Source organism: Apodemus sylvaticus, chromosome 5 (genome assembly GCF_947179515.1).
Source record: "Apodemus sylvaticus chromosome 5, mApoSyl1.1, whole genome shotgun sequence".
NCBI lineage: Eukaryota > Metazoa > Chordata > Mammalia > Rodentia > Muridae > Apodemus > Apodemus sylvaticus.
The window spans coordinates 45,190,486-45,216,602 of NC_067476.1; the positions used below are offsets into that span (position 1 = coordinate 45,190,486).

Below are 26,117 nucleotides of genomic sequence, written 5' to 3' on the forward strand. Positions count from 1 at the left end.
ACCTAAATATATGTACAGAAAGTTCTCACTCCGTGTTTGAAACAAGGAAACAGTAGGATCTAGAACCAGGCTAAGTACTGTATATGATGGCAACCAATTATCAGAGCTCACCAGTTTTCTGGGAATCCTCACAACCAGAAAAAATAAAGCACTGCTATTACATGCATGCATGTTAGTGACTGACGGAACATGGTCATCTGGACTGGGGGAATGGTTCAGCAGTTAAGAGCACTGGCTGCTCTTACAGACGACTCAGATTCCATTTCCAGTATCTACCTACCAGCTCAGACTGCCTGTGACACCAGTCCCAGGGGATCCAGTGTTTTACTTTGGACTTCACAGGGTCTAAGCAAACAGGGAGTGCAGGTATACAGGCAGGCAAAACTTCCATACTAACAAAAAATACACATTTGCATGTACTTCAGGTCAGGTATTCAGATATGCTAGTTAACACAGGCTACGCTGGAAACAACAGATTTCAAATATATAACTTGCTTTTATTAAACGGAAAAAGATTCACATGTGTCAAAATCACAGATACTCCAGTAGCTTTAGTAAGAGTTTAAACAGTGTCAGGTTGTTTGAGTGGGTTGTTTTTGTTTTTTTTTAATAAAAGAGGAATTAAATTCTTAAGGAAGTTCAGGACACTAACATGTTCTAAACCTCTGGACCACTGGAAGTCAACATATCAAGTACTGTTTCAACCACTATGGCTTTCAAGAAAATATATATTATTATTTAGATGACTAGCATCTGAGTTTCATAAATGACTAACTTTTTCTTTAATTAAAATCAGGATTTTACAAATGTCTCACTTCAAAGTTTTGAATGTGGACATAAACTAACCCTCATTTTACCTTATACCAAAAGTGAAGTAACTGTCACAATGTATCAACATTTTTACAGGAATATTTTAAGGTCTCTGGCATTAGAAAATATGTAATATCTCTGTAACAACATAATTATATACAGAAAATATCTTAAAGTCTTCTTGTGCAATTTGACTTCTAAAAGGTTAAAGTGTTCTATTTAAAAATACTTAACTGTTTCCTACAGTTGTATTTAAAGAATACATAAGTCTAGTAATGATTCTTCAATAAAAATAACTGAACATTATTTATTTGATTTACTAGTCTTCCACATCTTTCAGCAACAAATGCCATACTGTAATTTATCTTTCTAATTATAGCCTAACACTGAGGCAGTAAATGTTAGTCTGTACTTGCCTATTTCTGTGTCATACAATATGTCTATAAATCTCAATTTACACCTTAGTTTCATGGTGCACAGCATGTCCATAAGAAAAAAAAAACATAAGCAGTGATTATTCATCATTGGAAGAAACCAAGTCATTTACACCTTGTTTAACATTTCTAAAGCAGCAGTATTTAGCTATAACAAAAAGGCTAAAAATTATTATAAATTATGAATTCTACTCATTTTTCTTTTGGCATTAAATCCATAATACAAATGTTTATTCTTGGACAGATTTATATATTAATATACATCTGAATATATATTTGTCAATATTTCTTATAGGCAGAAAGCTGGTCGGTGAAGTGTGTCACAGCAGGGTAATATTAGCGACTGTCCTGGGCGTCAATGGACATGGACTGGCTGAGCCCCGGCCTCCCATTCACAGATATTGTATTCGATGGGACAGTAACCTAAGAAGAAGAAACACATTTTGTTCCCATCAGTTTTTATAAAATGCGACAGCTGTCTAATTTTTAACAATTATCACATTATACCTTCTGCTTAGCTGTAAATGTTAGCATTCAGTATTTATCACTCAATGATTTATAAATAATTAAGAATAAATGTTCACTCTATCATGAAATGGAAAATTAAGAGTTGTTATTTCCACAACAAACAAGTTAAATAACCCATCAACACATCTTAATCTTTATAAAATTATCAAGCCAACATAAAATGCAAGAGCACAAACAGACTGCAGACCAAGCTGCTCAGTGCAGTTTTAGCTAGATGAATCCTGGCTTCTCTAGGAAAGGGCTTTGAAAAAGTTACACTGAATTTTGAAAAATTTAAAATTTGGTTCTAATGTCAGACAGCAGTTTGAAGTCCTCCACTTAGTGACTCCCTATATATTCAAAACATAAGCATCAACCACCAAAATTGGGTCTTTAAGAATTTTTTTCATGGCAAGGGCTATAGCCAACTGTCAAGTCTGTAACAATCGAATGATAGAAGGGCTTTACAGGAAGTTTCAATCAATAAACACTCAAGTCTTCAAAACCCACTGGCTGAGTGTTCCATTTGTACACCACTGGAGAAAGAAAAAAAAATCACTTAAGACAGTCAAGCAGAATCCCAGCTCATGGGACAATGAGGCAGGAGAATTCCAGGCTAGTCTGGGATGCAGAGCAAGATACCCTCCTCCCCCGGCACCCCCATCCCACCCCACCCCAGCCGAAGACTGAAGAATTTTCTAAATGCCTTGGAATTCCAAGGCATTTTCCAAAAGCCTTAGAAGAATGTAAAGGAAAACAAAAACATATGTACCATGAATAGTAAATACACATACATATATACAGATGTACATGTGTGAGTCAAATATAAAATACTATAAGAAAAAATCTCCCAATTGTAATTTGACCAGCAAAGATTTGTAAAGTTATCAGATCCCGTGGAGCTGGAGTTACAAGCCTTTGTAAGCTTCCAGGCACAGGTGCTGGGAACTGAACTCTGGTCCTCTGAAAGAGTATCAAATGCTCTTCCACTGGACCCCTCATAATTCTTTGTAAGAAACAAATGGACAGGCAATGGTGGTGCATACCTTTAATTCCAGCACTTGGAAGGCAAAGGTAAGTGGATCTCTAAGAGTCTGAGGCCAGCCTGGACTACTGACTTCCAAGACATCCAAGACTACACAGAGAAACCCTCTCAAAAAACAAAACACAGAAAGAAAAAGGAAAAATAAAAATGTACAAATGAATTCACAAAACTAAAGTGACAGCTCTTGATATTCAAAAGTAAAATTTGCTCACTGTGTCACTATAAACAGAACCCAGTTAAATCACCCCCAATATGCATGTCATGCTGCTGCTCATATAGTCAAAGGATGTTAGACTATATAGAGAACTGCAAAAATTAAACACAATACAAATAAAACTGGTAACCAATAAAAGCATCAGTGATCTGGTCAGCTCTTAAAAGAAGAAATGCAAATGGCCTATAACTATTTGAAGTACATTCAACATCTCTAGCCACAGCCATCGCAGCAACTAAATTTACTTTGAGAATCCATTTTACCTGAGTCAAAATGTCTATCGTCAAAAAAAAAAAAAAAAAAAAAAAAAAAGCCAACAAATAACAGTCAAGCTGGAGGTGAGGGAGAGAATTCTTAGCCACTGTGGGTGGAAGTGTAACCTAGGAAAGCCACTGTTGAATCAGCATGCAGTCTTCACCAAAAACTAAAAATTGAAGAAACTCACAACCCTGAAATACTGCACCACTCCTGGACAAACTCTCAAATGACTTCACTTCCTACTTCAAAGACACTTGTTCATCCACAGTCATTACTATGCTTTTCATCACAGATGGGAAATGAATCATCCTCAAGGGTCATAAATACACAAAGAGATAATAAATAAAAATGTGGTATTATAACACAAAGACATTTTTTACTCAGCAGTAAAAAAAAATAGAATTATGGAACTTATAGGCTAATAGTTAGAACTGGAAAATACCATATGAAGCAAAGTAAGAGAGGCCCAAAGAAATACACACCATAAGCTCTCTCACAGGTGCAATTCTAGCTTCTCGTTGCTAGGTATGCATATCCAGGTACACTGGCTAGTTTCCTGGTAACTTAACACAAGCATTTGCAAAGAAGGAACTTGAGTTGAGAGAATGCTTCCATTAGATTGGCCCAGACAAAGTCTGTAAGGTACTTTCTTGATTAATGACTGATGAGGTACAGCCTAGCCCACTGTGGGTGGTGTCAACCCCTGGGCAAGTGGTTCTGCATTATATAAGAAAGCAGGCTCAGCAAGCCTTGGGGAGAAAGTCAGTAAGCAATGGTCCTTGTGGTCTCTGCTTCAGTACCTGCCTTGAACTCCTGCCTTGGCTTCCTCTGATGATGGAATAGAACACCTGTAAGCCAAATAAACCCTTTCCTTCCCAGGTGGCTTTTGGTCATGGATTTAAATAGCAACTGAAATGTGAGTAGGATACCAGGTGAGGCAAATATTAATAAAGGCCAGGAAACCAGAAAGGGGCCAAAAAACTTGGGGGGGGGGGAACATAATTTAAGGGAGGGGAGTGGGAAAGGAGAATCAAGTGAAAGAGGGTAGTATGGGGGACAGGATGCTATAGTGGGAAGAGCAAAGAGGCAACAGAGGAGTTAAGGCAGAGCCAACTAAAATGCAGTGTATGGAAAAATGCATGCAGAAACTGAGTATTCTGGAAGCTAATTAAAATAAAAAAGGCAAATACAGTATCATCTTAAACAGCATAGATCAACCGAGGATGGGAAGCTTCGTGGAGATGTAAGGGTATAAATTTCTACTACATGTTTCCATTGTATAAACTAGATTTGTTAATACACTAATAAAATATTGTAGAATGCAATATGCCAGGTTGATTGATGCACCTGTAAGAATCCTAGCACTTTGAGCAGCTGGGGCAGAGGGATTGTGAAAGCAAGACTAGCCTCAGCTACCATAAGTAGATCACATCCGGTCTCAAAAAGAACAACAAAACAAACAAAACAAAACAAAAAGCCCACTAACTGAAGAGAGGTTATCTTAAAAGAAAAAAATTAATTCTTTGATATTTAAATATGCTAATATAAGGAGATATCATTAGGTTCTCCAATGATTCTATAAATTCTAAGATTAGAGATCCTATTTGATCCCACTTTATACCAAAGATTTTTGGGGGGTGCCTGTCAAAGTTGAGTGCTATAGAATATTTTTTTAAATGATATTACTTTTAAGAAACATTCAGAAACTGAAAGTATTATTTGATTTGTTTGAACTTTGCACATAATGCACACATTCACTGGCAACAGAATTATTTTTTAATATGATCTATTTTGTTTTATGTGCAATCCTAGTGCCCATGGAGGCCAGTGTCTAATGCACTAGAACTAGAGTTACAGGCAATTGTGAGTAGCCACATGGGTACTGGGAACTGAACCTGAGTCCTCTGCAAGAACAGACAGTACTCTTAACCTGAGCCATCTCTCTAGATTCACCCCCCAAAGTTACTTATCAAAAACTAGTATTTAAGAATTTACTTATGTGCCTGTTGATCATCTACCATTTAAAGAATTTAAAGTGTTTTCATGAGCAGACACAAAATTTGAACTGTGCCTATGAAGCACCAGTTAATTCTACAAAATTTTTATTTATTTACAGAGAACTGTCAATGTATGATCCTTTGTTTAAAATCAAACCAAAAAAATAAGAATAAAAAGCAAGCTAATTAAATAGCACAAGCCAGGAAGAGTCTGTATGGCATACGTGGCTCATTGTTCTCTCCATACTACCATTTGGTCAGATAAGTTTTACATTCTAAGACAATCTACAATATGACGTATAAAATATACATTTATTTTAGACTCTATTTTTAAAAGCATATTCTTTTGTTTTGTTTTGTTTCATTCTTTCGGCTTTAGTTTTTTCTTCGATATATTTTTTATTTACATTTCAAATGATTTCCCCTTTTCTGGCCCCCCCCCCACTCCCCAAAAGTCCCATAAGCCCTCTTCCCTCCCCCTGTTCTCCCATCCACCCCTTCCCACTTCCCTGTTCTGGTTTTGCCCTATACTGCTACACTGAGTCTTTCCAGAACCAGGCCACTCCTCCGTTCTTGTATATCATTTGATGTGTGGATTATGTTTTGGGTATTCCACTTTTCTAGGCTAATATCCACTTATTAGTGAGTGCATACCATGATTAATCTTTTGAGACTGGGTTACCTCACTTAGTATGGTGTTCTCCAGCTCCATCCATTTGTCTAAGAATTTCATGAATTCATTGTTTCTAATGGCTGAATAGTACTCCATTGTGTATATATATCACTTTTTTGTATCCATTCCTCCGTTGAGGGACACCTGGGTTCTTTCCAGCTTCTGGCTATTATAAATAGGGCTGCTATGAACATAGTGGAGCATGTATCCTTATTACATGCTGGGGAATCCTCTGGGTATATGCCCAGGAGTGGTATAGCAGGGTCCTCCAGAAGTGATATGCTCAGTTTTCTGAGGAACCGCCAGACTGATTTCCAGGATGGCTGTACCAATTTGCAACCCCCCAGCAGTGGAGGAGTGTTCCTCTTTAAAAGCATATTCTATTTGTAACAATGTAATGGCCTTATTTTGAATTAATTCAAGACAACACAAAGCACTGAAAGCAGCCACAGTTCTTGTGTCAGAACAGACAAACAATAATGGATGATTTACCTTCATTCTCTATGAACAATTTGCTGATCCTGATTCACGAATAAGTCTGAACATTGAACCCAATTTGAAAATATTGTGCTAGGCTAATTAAAGCTTTATATGAAGACGAACTAGTCTCCATGGCTACATGTACAGTGAACTAGAGTAAGATATGGAAAAACCCCAGAGATTCATGAAAAGATCATAGCATGCTCACAGCCACATTCACACAACACACATGAACTGAATGCTCTAATGCAAGGTAGCTATTCTAATGAAGGTTAGCTGTTCTACAGGGACCAGAGTCATAGCCAAGATGGTACCTGGAGCTAAACTGAAAATATGAGTTCAAACATAGATATAGGCAAACATGGCGCCATATCCCCATTCCATATTCAGATTTGTCTGGCTTGAGCTTGTGAAGGACTTGTATATGCTGTCACAGCCCCTGCTGAGTTCATATTGCTATAAGTCATGCCATTGGTGCAACAGTGGAATGGATGTTGTGGACTAACCAACTACTTTCTGATTGGATTTAAGGTCTGCTCCACAAGGTGAAACTGAAACCTAGAACAGTTCTTAGAGTCCCCAAACCCCTGGCTACACAGGTCAAAGGTCCTAGAGGAAAACCTGTGACTATTACTGCGCTAAGCAGACATAATGTTCAATCAACTTATCAATATACACACAGATTAGTGCACCTCTGTGAGGCTCAGAGAAGCTTCTTTTTTTTTTTTCCAGAAGATCTCATGACTGGTTCAGACTTATAGGACGAAGATCACAAAATGCTCATCCCTAAATGGGGTATGTGTATCACAACATGAGCCCACCAAAGGTTCAGAGCCTCCAGGGAAGAGGGAGCTGAAAGACTGAAAGGGTCAGCAGTAGTTGATAACTACACGGAAGTGTTTTCTGGAGACAACAGATCAGTCACAAGAGGCCCCCGCCTTCAGTTTGGGAGCTAACTGACGACTGAGAGCTGTTGGCAAAGGATAACTCAGTTTTAAGGGTGTAACCACGCTTCTGTAGTTAGCCTTCTCAAGAGCACACATTGGACTTAGTGGGATATTTTTTAACAAAATAAGACCCAGAATAGGGAGAGTAAGGAATGAGATGTAGATCTGGGAAGACTGGGGTGAGAGACAAATATGATCAAAATATCTTGTATGGAAATCTCAAAGAACTAGTGCAGATGCTTTCTACTGTAGGATCTGAAGTTGGGAAGGGTATGGGTGAGCAGTCAGAGGAGTGAAGGGGTGATAGTGGTGGATGGACATGATCGACAGCATTCTTTGTAACTGTATGGAAGATCAAAGAGCATAAAAACATGTTTCAGTAAGATGGTCTAGTCCACAAACACTACTGTCTATTATTTTTAGAGTTATACTTTTTTTTTGCAACTTTACAACAAATATGGCATGTGCATTGTTATATATAGAAATCTTGGTTTACAAAAATATTTTTTTAAATATGCATTGGTGTGAGGGTATCAGATCGCCTGGAACTGGAGTTATAAACAGTTATGACCTGCTATGTGAGTGCTGGGAATTGAACATGGGTTCTCTGGAAGAATAGCCAGTGTTCTTAATCACTGAATCATCTCTCTAGCCCCTACAAAATAATTTTTAAGAGTATATACTAGAGCTGAAGTGCTGGTCATTAAGTTTAGAGATAATGAATATTACTAGTTCCATAAACCATTTTTAGAGAAATAAAATAGATTATGTCTAAAATGTTCACTAAAAACTTAGAAGCTGACACTCTATAGGCTCTGAGCGGTTAATAACCTCTTACTCGATGTGATAAAGTTTTATCCTCAATAGGATCTAAAGTAATGAGTTTTAAATAGGATACAATTATAAGCACATCATTTAGGTTTCCTTTCTGCTGGCTCAGATCCAGCTCTTTCTAGAAGCTGTGAAGAGTTTCCTGTGTGAAAGCCAAATCAGGCCCAGGCATCCACCAGTATCCAGCTGCTGGCCTGAAATACATTTGCAGTTCAATCTACAGTATTCTGCAATGTGTAGACTGAAGCTAGTTAGTAGATGTACTTGCCCAATTGAAAGCATTGCGCTCAACTCCCATGTAGGCACTGGGCTCTCCTGTAGATGTAATGCAATACTGCTTTTCAGGTCCACGCTACAGAGATGGCAGTGGCATGGCTTAATTATCTTCCTGCCCTGCGTGTCTACTAAAAATATATGTGCCTCAAATTTATTGAATTTAGGAATCTTAGATTGGTAGCCATTGGCTTGAACTCTTCTTTAACTTCCTGAGTATAGAACAGAAAATATTTCCTAAGCAAGAATGTGCCATTGATTGATATTGGTATATTTTTCCCTTGATAAAAAAAAAATTGTGAAGACTGGTAAATACTATTTTCAACATTTAAATCTATACAAATTTTCTGCTGCCTTGGTACCTATATAAAAATCTGAAACATTTAGATGTGTCCTCTGAATTATTCCCTTATGGTTCTATCATTTCTGAAACTACTTAATACATTGTTTGGCTTCAGTGGTTTTACATACTCTCTCCCTCCCTCTCTCCCTCCCTTCCTCCCTCCCTCCCTCCCTCCTTTCCTCCCTCCCTCCCTCCCTCCGTCCTTCCCTTCCTCCCTCCCTCCCTCCTGCCTTGGATGGTTCTGCAAAGAAAGGGCTGATGTGGTAGAAACACCAAAGACACTACTCTTGTATTTCTGTTTTTCAGTATTTCTATTCCTCTGTAGCTTTAATTCCCATGGAACTCAATGCTTTACTCAACACGTCTTTTAATTGGTCTTTAACTGCATCCTAATGTGATTAGCAAAGAAGCTCCTTCCATGAAACCCAGAGGGTCAGTGGAATACGAACTTCCATGTTGAGATGCTTCTCTTAGCATGACTGATGAGGGTCCACGGCAGGCTGGTCAACCTGACCATGCGCTCTCAGAGGAAGACGGTGGAGAGCGAGGAGAGCCTCGCTTGGGACACGTACATTCCGTCCAGAGGAATCACAACTCCCTCTCATCGCTCTTCTCCAGCTAAGCAAGGATGAGCTGAACCATGCGGAGGTCTTCTACATTCCCTAGATTCCTCTCTACGTTCTGTAACTGAAGCTATAAAACTGTCCCTAAAACCCAGAGACAGCAGTTACTTAGACCGCTGAGAGATGACTGCAAACATAAATGGTCTCATTGGTAAAAGTCCACCTTCTCTGCAATAAAAATGGGGTGGGGTGGGCTCAATAGAGTCTTTCTTACAGTGCTAATGTAATTTCTTAAAATGAGAATTTTAAGGCTAGCTTTCCACATATTCAACAATAAATATAGTCATATTCTGCACCTGGTCCACAGAGTGGGAAGAAAAGAAAAAAAAATGACGACATATTTTTAGGTCTGTATAAGTCTCCGATTCCTTCCCTTTATACCTCAAATATGATCTCTGGCAGAAAAGAGTTGAAAATGAGATGTTACCCATCTGATAGGGAAACTTACTCTCTTCAACTTGGCAGCTGCCTCTCCAGACCGGATTGCAGTGAGCAAGCTCTGTCGGACGTGCTCTGGGTCAGAGCTCTGGAATGTCAGAGAACTCTGTCTCTTAAGGGTGAACGACGGGCCATCAGCCAGAGTCAGCATTTGAGAGCTGTGCTCGTTCTCTACAGGTTTATTTTGCTATTAAAAAAATGCAATATATTTTATGAGTTCCAAGAGTCCTATTTTAAAAAAAACACTTTCATTATTAATTACTCTTTCAAAACCACATTTGCCATACTCATAACAGACACAGCCCTACACTTTACCATTTATGCCTCAGTTCTGTCAGGGCCAGCTGGGAGATCAATAATGTATCTTCCCTTCTCACTTAGGACCATGTGCAAGAAAAGTGCTAACTCTTTTTGCTTCGTGTATAATGTGGCAATTTTCCTGTGTGTAAGTCCAAGAACACTAATACTGCAAAAACATGGGACTGGCTACCAGAGTCAAAAAATCATGATCAAAAATTCCACAAACTGACAAATAATCCATTTTCTAACATAGCCAGGCAAGTGTATAAGGCAGCTGAATACTGACAATCTCATACTTTTAAAGCCAGTATGACTTAACGGGGATATTAATGTCTCTACTACACGTAACTGCCTGGACTTTTTTATTGTTGTTGTTTCTAGAAACTTCAAGAACTATGAGTTCAGCAAGTTTTCTTGACTTTTCCCATAAGACTAAAAATAAATGTTAAGAGCTTCCAAATTAAATAATCAGAAATTTAATTAAACCTCTTAAGAACCAATATTTACTAACTGATTTAACTGAAGTATTATATCAAACAATCTTGAAATTTTTTTCACAAAATGTCTAATATGTATATTTACTGTCTAAATGAACTACACAGAACTGAGGCTGTGACCCAAAAAGTCTATCTAAACTAAGCTTTTATTGTTTAGGAATGGTGATCCATTTCAGGGAAAACAAAGGCTCTCCCCAAGTCAAGAATCCATTTCTGTATCACATATCACTTCCTGATGCTAGATTAACCTAACAGACATAAATGTCAAATGTATGAGGAAATATCCTTCAAGGTAAATATTACCTTAACATTATAGAAAAATATTTACTCTGTAGCAAGGTCACCATTCTCTTAGTTTAGGAATATTTGGGAAAGTTGTACAAAATGGTCCTAGAATCATCACATAAATATGAAAGTATTCTTTAAATACTACCAGAGTAAAGTACAAAAAGTGGTTTTTTAAAGATTGCCTGTGGATTACCATGAGTCACACTGTGAATTTAATCATCTTTGACTATTTTATGTGAATCCAGAAAGCAAACTTCTTAGTTGACGATTCAGGTCAATGGGACTTTTTCCAAATTATCATGGTTGGATGGTATTTTGGTCTACATATTTATAATGGAAAATAACAAACTGGATAATGAAGAAAGCTACATTTTAAAGGTATTTTCATTTTCAATTAAATTATCTGAGAGATGTTTGGTAAGCTGACATTGAATGTGCGTGACAGAAAACACACAATTGGACACTTTTAGCCCATGATATCTCTGGTACTATTTATTTCAAGTGATAAAAGCTACTTATTTGGCTACTAGATAATACTATGAATGTGTAAGAGAAAAATAAAGTAAACCATGGGGACAGCTAAAAAAAAAGTTAGCAAAGCACAGGAAAATAGCCACGACTCTCAGTAATTATACAAGTGTATAAATAAACTTTAAAATATTTTCTCATGATATAATTATGTAAAAATGCCATTATAACAAGGTCTGAGTTAAATGAATTCTCAGAGTAAAAACTCAGGTTCTTAAGTATTACCAGTCTTTTCCCAAAGATATTAATTCAAAGCTAAGCAACACATAAATATACCAAAGTACTGGTATAAAATGAGCTGTCCTCTACTTTAACCAAGTTGTTTTGGAATCTGATTATTTATACTGGAAAAGTTAAGTTACCTTATCGACATCGTCATGTTGGGAGCCCACCATAGACTTATTTACTGCCTGTGTCTTTTCATCCTGTGTGGCAGCTGAAGACTGGGCAGAGGAGCCCTCACTGGGTGACTCTGGGCATGCCTTACTGAACGACTGTGACCTTTTCACCACAGCAAGGGCAAAGGGTGAGGGGCCCGAACTGGAGTATGGTCTTGGGGCCCCGAATGTTTTCAAGGTCTTCAGGTTTAGTGATGCTCCCTGACTACCAGGAAGAGTCATAGGTTTGGGAGCTACAGGAGGAAGAGAGGCCTCAGCAGGAAGAGTCATAGGTTTGGGAGCTACAGGAGGAGGAGAGATCTCAGCAGGCTTCTGAACTATATCATCATCAGCTTTTGAAATACTGGGCAGTGGAGCAGAGTGAGTCCTTTCACTTAAAGGAGAAAGACGCTGATCTGGAGAAAGCTGTGGGTCTCGTTGTGCCTCCTTGAGTGTTGGTTCTTTAGGGATAGGCCCAGGGCCAGTGTGAACGCTCTTAGCAGCGGCAGATGTCACATAGTGGCCTGATGCTCTCTTTTGCATTTGCAAGAAGAACGAACTTGGTTTGGCCTGGGGATTTGAAGCTCGGGATCTAAATTTTGACTCCAAAATATTGTTTATATCTTCCAAATTTGGTGCAAAAGGAATGGTGCCCGTGTCCGTTGTCAGTCTGGGAGGTTTGGGAGGGTTCATCTCAGTACCAACTGGTGAGCTCACAGTCCTATGCAAATGACGCTCCATTCCTGAGCCGGGCTTTGGTTTAAGGTCAGGCTGGGGCTGCGGTGAGCTTTTAGAAGTATCAGGGGCTTCTATCTGCAAGGTGGTTTCTGTCATATTCTCAATCGTGTGCCTTTGCCCTAGAGTAAGCATCTTTTGGTCATCTTTCTTCCCAGCTGCTTCTGATTCCCAGTCTTTCACCATTTCCAGGGACTTTGGAGGAGGCACTATTTTATAAGTAGTCATTCCAATTTTAGGTATATACTCTCTCGTAATCTCATTTGAAGGTTTCGGCTTGGGGTTGTAGTCTTGCCTATAAAGTGGAAAGTTCCTTAGGTAAGAAGCAGCTGGATTCTTATCACTTCCATCTACAGGCGACAGAGGGTCACCGTTCCCATGTGTACAAGCCGGTTCTTTCCCAGGGAGTCTATCTTGTACATATGTTGAGGTGCCCTGACTCCTGAATTCTCTTGAGGCATTTACAGAATCTTGGAGACTTGCAGAGGAGTGCCGAGTTGATGTGCTGCTCTCTGAAGTCTGCACAGTCTCATCAACCCTGAGGTCAGATGAATTATGGGCTTCGTGATTCCCATCAAAAGTGCTGTGCACAGGGGAGGCCTGAACTGCTGCATCCTGCATTTCTGTCCTCTCTACACCTGGTTGATTCCATTTTTGATCTGGTCCTGGTGATGCCGTTAGATGATTTTCCCTCGAACTTTTAACATTATCCACTCTACATGCAGGAGAGCCTGACAATCTATCAGCTTCCACGTCGCTGGCTTTCTTCGGTGCTTCACCTTCTATGGTGGTTTCCATTTTCCTCGGTCTGTCTGTCACATAATCTGTGCTTGTGGCACAGACCATGATTTCATTTTGAACTACTGGGAGGAAAAAAAAATAATGTCAAGCATATATTTTAAAATGGAGAATTCAAGTTTTCAATGTTTCTCACCCATCTATAACTGGATAATTTGAGTGCTACAATCCACTTTCAGACTAATAACACAAAGGCAAGTATTGAGCTAAGAAAACAGTATAGGCTGTTTCTATGGGAAAATAATCATGTGTAAAAATATTTTTATAAATCCTTGATAAGCAACTCTAATTCATTAATGTTAACAGTCTGAATTTCAGGTCTCATATTTTCTATGAGTTGACCTATCAATCACTCTCTATCACTCTCCAATACATAATTATTCCAAAAGACTGAAGAAGACAACCTATACCCTGCTATGAATGAGCTGCCCACTCTTGTTCATATCTAACAATGATGCTCACAAAAATATCTATAAATGGCTGCATTGGTTCTAAGGAATGCCATTAGAGGGAGAAGGTAGCTACTGCATTATATTTCTACTTTTTCGCGATTCAAAGCTAATATCGACTTACACGATGGTACAAAACATGTAGATCACAGAAAATATTACTGAGATATTCTTGTAACTAACCTAGCACTAGGTGCCAAAATCTTACTGAGGAGACTCTCAAATTAAAAAGGGGAGTGACTGTTTGAGTTTTATAGTTTTACTATTTAAGCAGGGTCAGTACTCAGCCTTCTGAGTACTGAGAACTCAGCTATGTGCTTTCATGTAAGGAAGAGCTCTAAAGACTGGGATCTACATAAGTATTAGAGGCCTCACCTCTGTGTTCAAAGCCCTACACAAACCCTAGTAGTACAAAAGAAATAGTAACTCCCAAATGTAATAGTTATAAAATCATGGTTTTCAATAACAACACTATTGCCATAACACTGTAAACAATGAAAATTGAACCAAGACAGAGTTTTAGAATATTTTAATGTACTATCAGAGAAGAATACTAAAATTGGAAAAAAATTAATCAGATATAAACACATTCACATTATCTATGGAGTCCTGCATTACTTGCAGGGCAAACACACACATACACTACCACAACCACCACCATCACAAGCACCATCCTCAACAACAGTAGTACTGGAACTATCAATTTCCTCCCTGAATATGAATTCTATAGCCCTGCGTTTGTTTTCTATGACTATTAAAATTATCACTTAACACAGACTGGCCCACAGGAACTCATCGGTTTGCTCATTCCCTTAAGAGGTATGTATCATCATGCATTCCTTGACTTCTCTACTGAGCACTATTCTATGCTGAAGCTCAATCCTATGTAGATAAGTTATGTGTGTCTTTGCATCTTGTTCTGTGCTATAAGGGTTTCACAGGAAGTCATAGATTCAGTTCCCTTATCCAACTATGACCTGGCTGGGAAGTCAGGAATTCTGAAGTTCATGGCTTGCAGTAATCAAGTAACAAAGTTGACATAAGAGAAGGGTGTGGATAGAAACTCAATGGCCAAAGTAGATGGAAACAGTTTGCTATTCAAGGATGGCATGACCCTATGCCAACTGGCAGAACTGAACCTGTTACATCATGAACAAAAGAAGAAACTGCCTTAATTTGGGCTTAAGAATGGAGAAACGGTGGCAAACAATGTTGCATAATTGGATTGCTTGAAAATCAGGCAGTCAAGTTTCATCCAGAGTGTGGCAATTTTGAGTATGAAGTAAAATATGCACTAGGGAACTGAGAGGAACTCAGGTCACAGACAGAAGCACAGAGGACCAAAGTTTAAGATCTGAAGTTAAATTCTGTAGCCTCAAAAGGTAGACCATCAGGAGGAGCAGCAAGACAGCAAAAAGACCACTGTGATATTGTCCATGTTCAGATCCTACGTCCACCACATGAAGATATTATGAGACAGTATCGTCATGGTTTTCTGTGATATTAAAACTAAGAATGACAGTTCTCATAATACTCGTAAATGGGACAGGTATTAAATGAACCCATACATGAAAGAGCTGCCTCAACATGTCCTTAGGAACAGTCCTTGGTTCATCGGTCTATGACAGTGCTGGCCATTCCTGTTTGTAACACTCACCACTCTCTTGGTTTGGGCCCAATGTCTTCAAGTCTTTTATACTGTCAGATTCTTTGTCCTCATTGCCTAGATGGCATACAACAGGGTGATGTGGCCCTCTGGAAGTGAAGAAACTGTATGTGAGAAGTGAAGTTTATTCAAACACACCATCAAAGAAACTAGGCTGCAGTTTTTTCGAAGACAGATGGACTGAAATAATCACCCCCTTCTGCCAAATATTAGAAATTTGATAGCAAAGGAGAACAGAACAGAGGAAATGCTGCTATGAAACATTAGCTTCAGTACAGTGGTCCTACTGCAAAAAAAAAAAAGATGTAAAATGGATACTCTTCCAAATGAACATCTTCACTTAGTTATTAGAAGCTATTTTTATCTTAAAGACAAAAGGAAATGAAATAGAATACTTTAATCTCATATCTGGAAAAGTCAACTCCATAAATCAGGATGTGAATTGACTTCTCTGATTTTTTTCTGGTGATAGAAAAGTTTAATTTGGAGACAATTCCATGCAAATTAGGCCAACTTCTGATGAAGAAAGCTTATTTTACTTGTTTGCTTTCATCTTTATTCAGTCTTGTGTATTTCATCTTAACATTTCAAACAGCACTAGTGGACCACAGCTTTCGAAATTTCTGCATCGCAGACTTGATTGCCAACAATGCTGTGGCTTAACTCACTTCTAACTTATAGGGTGGTTTCACAGTCCAGGTAGGGAAAGTGGCCAAATGCATTTGGCACAGAGTGAAAAAGTTTATTTGCTTGGTTCAAGCAGATAATAGAAAAAATATATGAAAAAAAGAATATTTTATTTTTGACTTATACAAATTAACTATATTTGATAATTACCTAACATGGAGATGCTACAACTCTTGAACTGGGATTTTACTTGAACACATTTACATGTAACTTGATACTTCATTAATAAGCACTTTACAAGGATAGTATGAGAAAATAGAATCTCAAAAACATGGCCAACTATAGCTAAGCTTAAAGTATCCCTTATTTTTCCAAGAAAAGCATTAATTCAACAAACTACCACAACACTTGAGACAAAGAAACGACTTACTGCCCCTCTGTGTTTCTGCCTTCCTGAGTTTTTCCCTTGGAATTTGGAGACGTCTCTCCATCACTGATGCCAAGGGCTGAATCCGGATAATTCTCCACTGTAGTTATATCAGTAGATGCTGAAGCAATGTCAGACAACTTCACAGAACTACTTCCAGCCTGATCTTTAGATGCCTCGCCCAATTCTTCCTTTTCATCTATCTCTTCAAGACTGTAATCAGAGCTTACACCAGCTACAAAAAAAAAAAAAAAATGCAGACACAATCCTAAATATTAATCTTCCCTGCTCATCCTAAGCAATCTAGCAGGGGGGTTATAGTAATAATTAGCTAGACTCTTAAAATGTAACAGTGAAGTGCTTTTCTAATGGTGAAGGGACATATGTGGGTGAAGCAGGTCATCTCACAGTCCTATCATTCTAGAACCATGTTTATCACTCTGGGCTTTGTTCATGAAAGGTTAACCTTATAAATGCCACATAACTGCATTTATGAATCAATACCTTTGGTTAGGTCCTTTATAGTCACATAATAATGTGAATTAAACAAATTAACAACTTAAAATTCAAATTACTAATATATGAGGTTTTTGTACTGTCTACTAGTATGTCTGCAGACTGTCTCAGCAGACACTAGCACTGAGAGAGAGAGAAAGAGAGACAGACAGACAGACAGACAGACAGACATTCCAGCAACTAAGTGCTCATAATTCAATATTATCAGTGGAAGTCAAAGTATACACAAGGTTCTCAATTTCTGCTTAAACAAATTAACCATCTCCATTCACCTAATAGCTTCTAAATGAAGTTTAGCTTTGAGTGAGGGCACTAAGGTGATATACCACTGCTACAGTGGGCAGACCGTGCATATACTGAAACAGACATTTAATTTTAGTTTGAGACAGGAGACTGTGTTAACTTCTGATCTCTAAGAAATGATATGAGCCAGGTGTGGTGGCACACATCTTTAATCCCAGCACTCGGGAGGCAAAGGCAAGCAGAGCTCTGTGAGTTCAACTCCAGCCTGGTCTAAAGTGAGTTCCAGGACAACTAGCGCTCTGTAGAGAGAACCTGTCTCAATCAATCAATCAATCAATCAATCAATCAATCGGAATGAAAAGAAAGAAAAAAGAAACATGGCTCCTGGGAAGACGGAGGCAAGAGAATGATTTCTCTTTAATCATCAATGATTAGTCTTAAGTGAACAATACAGCCACATCCTTTTCAAACAAAACAACAGAAACCTCAAAACGAAACAAAATAAAATGAATGTCAAGCACGGCGCACACCCTCTTAATCCCAGAACTCCGAAGGCAGGGAGGGTACATCTGTATTTCTGGCCAGCCTGCTCTATATGGAAAATTTGGGGCCAGCCTAGACTATACCACAGATCAAGCCTACAAAAGAAAGAAAGAAACGAAAGAAAATAAAGAAAATAAAGAAAAGAAAAAATAAAAGCAAAGAAAGTAAAAAGGAAAGAAGAGGATGAGGAAGGGCAGGCGAGAAGGAGGAGGGGGAGGGGAGGAGGGAGGAGGGGAAGGGAAGAGGAAGAAGGAAGAATGAGGAGGAAGAAGAGGAAGAAAAAGGAAGAAAGAGAAAATGGGGGAGAGAGAGGGAAGGAGGGAGGGAGAGAGGGAAGGAGGGAAGGAAAGAGAAAAGAAAGAAAGGAAGAGGTGCTAGTACTGTTGACTAGTTCCCTCATAACGATTTGTTTACTCAAGAAAATATTAAGGAATCAGAATTTAAATAAAATTGAAACACATGGAGATGAAATACAACTAATATTTCAGAGGAAGTGTTTGTTTGCTGTCTTTGATTTACAAAGGTATTAAACTTAACATTTAAGTATGTCTTTTCAGATATCACGTTTTTCCAAGATATTATCAAAATGGAAAAACTGCTTGACAGATACTATGCCTCTGGTAAATACAGTTCTATTAAGTCAGTCCTAAACACGATTCTCTTTCTAGTCAGCACTGCACTGTGTGTGGGCAGATGAGGTTAATCTCTACCCATCTCAAAATCCTCATCAAACTTTTTGCCAAAGTCTCCAAACAATTTTGCATTTGTTTGGAGCACAGGACAGTATCCTAATTTTAGGTGACTAGGTGGAAAGGATAAAGGGCTTTGAGATTTAAAACATGAGTAAATTTATGACGAGATCCAAGTGTCATATAATTATAATATTGTTCTATCTTATAACAAAATGATTCTACTTTTAAACAAGGAAAAATACCTGAGACTACATTAGAGAAAATAAACCACACATAGCAAATGGGTAGAATTCAGTAAAGAATAAGTGTAAATATTCTCAGTGTAAATATTCGCTTACATATTCATTGAGAATAAAAAAAAAATCAAGCAGCCCTTAAGAATGGTAGAGAGCCAAAAACAAGCAGAAGTGGTCCCAGAGCTGGCGAGTGGCGTCTCTCTACACTTTGCCTTGCTTATTTAAGATGGTTCAGGAAAACCGCACATTTCAAACCTGGATAAAACTTCAAGGGAAAGAGGGAATCGCCACATATTTACTTACGAAACATTTTACAGGGCGTAATGAACAATCTAATCTATACTCAATGACTTCTACAAAGCCCCAGCCAGTTCCAGCCTGAGCACCTACAGGTCAAGGATGCTACAGCTGCCTCTGGAGTTCCAGGGCCCTCAGAGATTTCATCTGTCGTCGGCTTGGGCACAGCGCACTGCTCCTGGCTTAGGAAGCCGGGGCCAAGGGAGCCCTCTGTCAAAGAAGTAGAGTCTGTAGAAATGGCACTTAGAGAAAAAAGTTAAAACAAAGCAAACACGCATCCAGGTGTGGTCGGATCTGTGCTGCTAGTCACATACACCAAGGAATAGCCCTGAAAAGACAGGAACAGATATAGGCCAAAGTCTGAGTAGCCTGCCCATCTTTCCCAAACTTTAAAACCTTCTAATTCCTTCCTGTATGCATTTTATGTTGGCAATATTATCTTGGTAAGTTCCCTGTGCAGAATGAGATGGTTGTAGATGAGCTGGAATGAACTGTGTAGACTGCTCTAAAGAAAAAAAAAAACCTGCTACTTATGTAATAGCAACATTTTACTTATAAACAGAGAATTCTTTTACAACTTAAAATCCCAAACTTCTAAGTATCACGTGAGAGTCAAGAAGAAAGTTAAGTTGCTCCTAAACTTGTATCTCTGTGAATATAAACGGTATAATCCAAGGACTCAAACCTGGCCAACATTCACATTTACAAATTATCTGCATGCTAATGTACTAAGAGTATGACATTTTTAAATACTTTTTTCCTTCTTAAGGCAGGTTGGCCTCAACCTCCCAAGTGCTGCAATTATGGATTTGTACCACTACACTCTTCTCCCATTCTTACAAAAGCTTCTAAGTACTTACGATTGAAGCAATTAAAAGCAAATCACAATGTTTGATTTTTTTAAAAAACTTCATTTCCTTGGGAGAATCCACAAGGAGAGTGATGTTGTAGAAAGCTCCTGTGAGGGGAACTCCTTGTGAAGAGGAGAACACAAGAAAGCTGAATTCTTAACTGAAGCAGTTGCAGAAAGAGACTGTTAAGTCTTTGAAACCTACCAAGGAATCATCTCATCGGAGTGTGGCATTGTGTAGAAGGAGGCTGCTAACTGCTCACTAGAGAGTGCATAAGGAAAAACAAGAGACCAAATAGAGAAAGCACTTGGGGTCCAACTCCAGAACTGAAAATGTGATTTCTGCCTGTTTCTTATCCTAATGTCTAGTCCTTGGTGGTGGTTGGGGGTTGGATTTGTTTCATAGTACAAACGTGTAGAAAGAATTCACATCGCAAATCTCCCAGGACAAGAAGCATTCCAATTAGATCCATTTCTCTATTCTACAGACATTTCTTTCCTTCACAATTTCAGTGGGGGGAGGGGGGTGAAGAGTTCATACCTGGGCTAGACATTCCCTCGGGAGAGCTCACTTCCAAAATACTGTCTGGAGCAACTCCATCTTCCAAAGGTAAGCCTGAAAGATGCAAGACAACTGATAAAAGTCACACTCAGAAGAGAAACAACTCCTGTGGAATGTTCTGCTTTTACTTAATCCAGGAAGGATGAACCTAAACTTACAAAGGCACTTAACAGTCCAGTTGCAATATGAGTAAGTTCTATCTCCATCCCCATTCCTATGTAGTCAATCATGGAATGGTGGTAAATAAATAAATAAATCTGCATATTGTTCATGTGCCTATTACAATAATCAAGCTGTATAAATTTGTCATTTTTGTTGCAGATTTTTCAAAAGCACTTAAGTGAGAATAATCAGACTATTTTAAAGACCTAGTGCCGAGAGAGAGAGAGAGAGAGAGAGAGAGAGAAAGAGAGAGAGAGAGAGAGAGAGAGAGAGAGAAAGAGAATATGAATATGAATTTCCAAGTTCATGCATTAAATCCTAGCACCCAGGGTCAGAAGCAGACAGATCTCTGGGAGTCTGAGGCCAGCCTGGTCTGATTAGGGAGTTCTAGAGCAGCTAAGCATACATAGGGAGAGCCTGTCTAAAAGGAGGAAAAAGACAAATCATGACCCCCCCCCCATTGTTTTCACTGGCTGCACTTAACACAAAGCCCAAGCCACTGTACTGCTCCCAGGAGGATACCATGAGCAGCTGCAGAGTTCCTTTCATTCGTCTGAGCCAGGGAGGTTTTCGAAGGTGGGGCAGGTGCTTTTCGCTTTGTTCTCTTCAGAGATGAAGTTCCTACTGATGTGCTACTGAGCTGCAGTGATCCTGTCCTCACCATGAATGCTTCAGAGGAACTCTGTAGAAAACAAAATGGCCAAACAATTCTACATTGAGCAATCAACCACAAACTTCAGGATGGCGCTGACCTCCATCCAAAACATATCAAATACCCAAACAGAGCACAACAGCCATTCATTCAAAATATTTATGAAGCATCTGTCATATATAGATGGTAGAATAGAGAATGGATACATAAACAAACAAAAATGGCACTTCTAAAAAAGAATTAGCCTAAGATGATGGGTTTGAGCTTAAATAACAAACTACAGTGTACGAGATTTTGAAGTGACACAATTGAAAGCTAACATTTGAGGAAATCTCTGGAGAGATTATTAGATGCAAAGGAAAAGGAGGCACTGGGGAGATGGACCAAAGGGTAGGGGTTCCTCTGTAAGCATGCAGTATTAAGTTCAGATCCCTGGCTTAAAACCCACTCAAGGTATCCTACATCTGTAAAGCCAGTGTAAGGGTGGGCAGTGGAAACAGGTGAATCACAGTCTCAATGGGCAGCCCGTCAAACCAACTGGTAAGCTCAAGATTCAGTGGGAGACCCTGTAACAAAAAAATTACGGTGGGATGCAATCAAGGAAGATGCCTAACAATAATCCCTGGTGTCCCAAAGCACACCAGCATGCACATGCACCCTTCTGAAAGGGTGACTCTCTTCTCCTAGTTCAGTAGAAGTGTATTGTTCTAAACCGTCCCCTTGCCTGACAAGCAAGAGGCATCTAGACAGTAGGAAAAAGGCTCTAACAATTAAGTCTGTTAACTAATCCCATGCTGGTTTGCTAGGAGGTGTTCAATGCCAGAGACTGCAGCTTCTGGCCTCAAAGGAACTCAGGTGGGTCAGCTACAATAGCAAAGTGACTTAGACTTAAGATAGGTAAATGTTTTATTATTCAACAGCAATCCTAAATATATCACAAGACCAAGTCTTGCCCCTACCTCAGAAGAACCAAGAAAGAACAACTGGGGTTGGCCCCCTGCAACTAACTTTTGCAAAGCTGCCTTCTGACCTCCTTCATGTGCAATGTAGCACACATTTGTATGTGGGACAGGAACTCAAGCATGCATATACATAAACATGAATGCACGCATGTGCATACACACAAACATCTATAAACATAAAGAGAAATTTAAAGAGCTCATCCAATCTAGGCTTTTTAGTATAAAAATATTAAAAACATTAAAACTCTACATGTGACATGGAAACAAAGGGAAAATGGGAAGGAGAACATAAGGAAGGGTGAAGGAGAGAGACAAAGGAGTGAGAAATAGGGGAGGAGAATAAACTAAAACACACTTTATTCAGTAATTCCATAAATTTACCTATGGCATGCTAATTAAAAATAAAATGGTGAAAATCACAAAAATAGTTCATTGGAGTTTTATAAATATAAATAACACACATATACTCATACATGTATACATACAAAAATACATATTCATGCATACGTACATATATATTTCTCCTTCATCCTTCTTATGCCCTCCTTCCCATTTCTATGACACATATATTTTTTTATTTTCATGCATATATTCACTTAAAAACATAGATTAAATCATGCTTTACATTATTTTACATTTATTAGTGTGCAGAGTATATGTGTGTATGTATGTGCATGTGTTTGTGTATTTGTGTCTGTCCCACACATAGTTGTGTGTGATCTTCCACATGTAAATATCAGAAGTCAACTTGCAACATATCATAATATATATATATATGTGTGTGTGTGTGTGTGTGTGTATGTGCGCAAGCGCGTACACACACATACACACTTTCATATATATATGCCTGCATACATACATGTACACACATACACACATCTCAGAAGCAGGTCCTTTGAGCACACAAGCAGACCCTGCTGCCCCACAGCAGGTGACTGTGAGCAAACCCTACGACAAGCCTTTCTCAGCAGGCTAACTGCTGCCTCCTAGCCTTACCAACTCTGCTTCTGCCACTACAAGGCAACAGCTTCACAGAGTTTGTACATTTAGTCTGAACTGTATTTTGTACTGTAGTCCTGCTATCTAAGTTTTTCTAAACCTCTGATTCATTAATACTTTACCAAACTTGACCAAAAATATGTAATAGTCACTTAATAAATAGGCTCCATGATTTGAGCTGTACAGCACTAAGCAGAGTTGACCGCTGCTATTCAAACTTCTTACTCCTGGGATCAATGCTCCTCCTTCCTCTCCACAGTCCCATACTCCAGCTACTCGATTTTGCTGTCTGTTACTGCTCATCTCCTGAAGAACATCAGTGGGACTCTCTCCTACAGTATATAATTCATGTTAGATCTATGTTCTCTCTCTCTGGGAAAGCTCACTGTTATCTTATTTTGAGTATTCCTTACATAATTAATGGACCCCAAACCTCCCTCCCAGACCCCTCGTCCATCTCCACTAAATGTCTAAGGATACTTAGTATTAGCACGACTAAACCTGAGCTCTTGATAACCACTGCTTTTTCTTCTTCACCAAAGCACTGTCTCCCTCCTGGTCCCCACAAGCCTCAGCAGAGACGCTGTCCCCCAGTCTTCCCTCATGGGCTCTCCCTAGCCACACCGCTGTCATCTGTCAGCTCTTCCCTTAACACCTAGCATCTGGATGGCTTCTACTCAGAATCCTGAGACCCTTCTAAACTGACATCGACTTCTCTAGGCTTTTCTTGGCACATCAATTAATAGGGACTTTCTCATTAAGATGTACCCCATCATAAGTTACTTCACTCAAAACCCACTGATGACTTCTCTGTTGGCTCAGGGGAAAAAATTCTAAGCGATACTATGGCTCCAAGATCTCTGCAGTCATTTCCTTCCCCAAGGACTGCTGACTTGTATCTGCTATAGTGGCCTCACCACACTGTCTTCTCACCTCCAGGTGGAGAACCTTTGTGTTCTCTGAGCCTAGAACTCTCTCTTCTGGTAACACAGTATTGTACCCCACATTCTCTGCTAGTTATTTCTCATATGGTACCTCCTCTGTTAATTCCCTGACTCCCAACAGCTCCCCTTTGCTGTCAGCTTGATGCTCTTAAACCAGCATTTCAAAATTTTCTAGCCTACTATAGAGCTGGTTTAACTATTTGGTGTTGGTACCTACCCCCCAACAGACTAGAAGGGCGCAGAAATTTCTTTTCCAATTCTGCTTACTGCTGTATTTCAACAGTCCTGTTCATAAAAGTTTTATAATGATCATTAGAAGCTGAGGTGAACTTGAACCAGGAATGCATGTATAGCCTGAGTTTTTACAAAACAATTAGGTACATTAAAGAGTAGTGAACTAATTCATAGGGATTTTTCTTTTCCTATTTATTTATTTATTTATGAAGAGGCTGGCACTGAGACATTTCTCTGTGAAGCCCTGGATGCCCTGGAACTCATTCTGAAGACCAAACACAGAAATCTGTATGCCTCTGCCCTCCCAAGAGCTGGGATTAAAGGTGTGTGCCACCACTACCCAGAGTCACAGAAAATTTTCAACTCTTGTACATTGTTATTAAGAAAAATTTAACAAATTTACTATTTCATACTTTTAAAATACTTTTCCAGAGGAACTTTCCAACCCCAAGCAAGAAAAAAATTGACTTAGTACCTGGGTCAAGTTGTAAAGAATATATCTCAGGGGACACAAGCCATGAGCTCTACAGAAGCACACACTCAGCTACAAACATCTCACTGCCCACTTACTCCCTTTACAAAGGGGATAGATAGTTCAGCATCGCTCCATCATGACCTTTGACGAAGCGACCAATTAAACTTCCATAATACTTGGTAAAATAACTACAGCCAAACCTAAGCCAGCCCTTACCAAACACTCCGCTCCTTCCTCCAGAACCCTTCAGTCCTCTCCATAACCATTCAAGGAAAGAGCCACAACATGCACCCAAGCCCACATTTGGATTCAGAGCCACTAACACTGTCAAATCTGATTAAATATTGCAACCAGACCCCTAGGGAGGGCATCCTTAATGGACTTGTGAAATTCAAGGACCTTCTGTGACAAACAGCAGAGCATAAAACACAGGACACAGGACCTGGTCCTGTTTAAATACCATTCTCAGTAGAATATAAAGTTAAAGAAGCCTTCTACTGATTTCTCTTGTGTTCTCAAAACTTCCACTTACTATCTTCTGAAAGTAACAAATGTCTCATGTGTCAGGTCAGAAGAGGTTTGGCAGGCAGCCTTTCTTGTCTATGCTGGTCAGGAGGCAGAACCTGGAGCAGTCACCAGGCTGTTCAAGGCAAAACAATAACAACAACGAACAAACAAACAAACAAGTCCAGAAACACCAAACCAACCCAAAAACCATTTTAAAACTATCCATCATAGAAGATAAGAAACTGTTGAGGGATCAGAGAGATGCCTGCTCAGTGAAGAGCATGTGCCACTCGCAACAGGAGTTTAGTTCCCAGCATCTTCCTCTGGTATTTTACTGCCTCATTTGTAACTACAGCTTCAGGGAATCAATGCTCACTACCAGTCTCTACAAATACCTGTGCACATGGGTGGGGACACACACACACACACACACACACACTTTCAGAAACACTACCAGGACTATTACTGTATCCTAAAGCACATATTCATAGGTGCATGTTAAAGGATTGTTGGCTCTCCTGTTTCAAAGTATTTTATGACCTAAACTGTGTCACATGACATTTAGAAAGAAAAATTAAGAGTTGGTAAAGGAAACAAATAAACATAAGCAAATGATGGAAATTCCCTGCAATCTAGTAATAGACATATCACATTATATAGAAAAAAGTAACTTATATA

The 26,117-nt window shown here is 39.0% G+C and overlaps 1 protein-coding gene across 8 annotated transcripts in view; it reads right to left on the bottom strand.

Moving 5' to 3' along the window:
- Positions 1 to 476: 476 nt before the first annotated feature.
- Positions 477 to 26,117, bottom strand: part of Cobll1 (cordon-bleu WH2 repeat protein like 1) — a 155,374-nt gene continuing 129,733 nt past the window's right edge. For 3 of the 8 annotated variants that reach the window (XM_052182585.1, XM_052182583.1, XM_052182587.1), the window contains 8 exons: positions 21,189 to 21,348; positions 20,484 to 20,558; positions 19,186 to 19,302; positions 16,569 to 16,800; positions 15,503 to 15,600; positions 11,849 to 13,461; positions 9,884 to 10,060; positions 477 to 1,667 (listed from right to left, as the gene is read on the bottom strand). In XM_052182585.1, coding sequence (XP_052038545.1) covers positions 1,581 to 1,667; positions 9,884 to 10,060; positions 11,849 to 13,461; positions 15,503 to 15,600; positions 16,569 to 16,800; positions 19,186 to 19,302; positions 20,484 to 20,558; positions 21,189 to 21,348 — 2,559 coding nt within the window. In that variant the 3' untranslated portion in view covers positions 477 to 1,580. The remainder of the gene's footprint in view (positions 1,668 to 9,883; positions 10,061 to 11,848; positions 13,462 to 15,502; positions 15,601 to 16,568; positions 16,801 to 19,185; positions 19,303 to 20,483; positions 20,559 to 21,188; positions 21,349 to 26,117) is intronic. The other 5 variants (XM_052182586.1, XM_052182584.1, XM_052182589.1 and 2 more) reach the window with 3 other exon arrangements.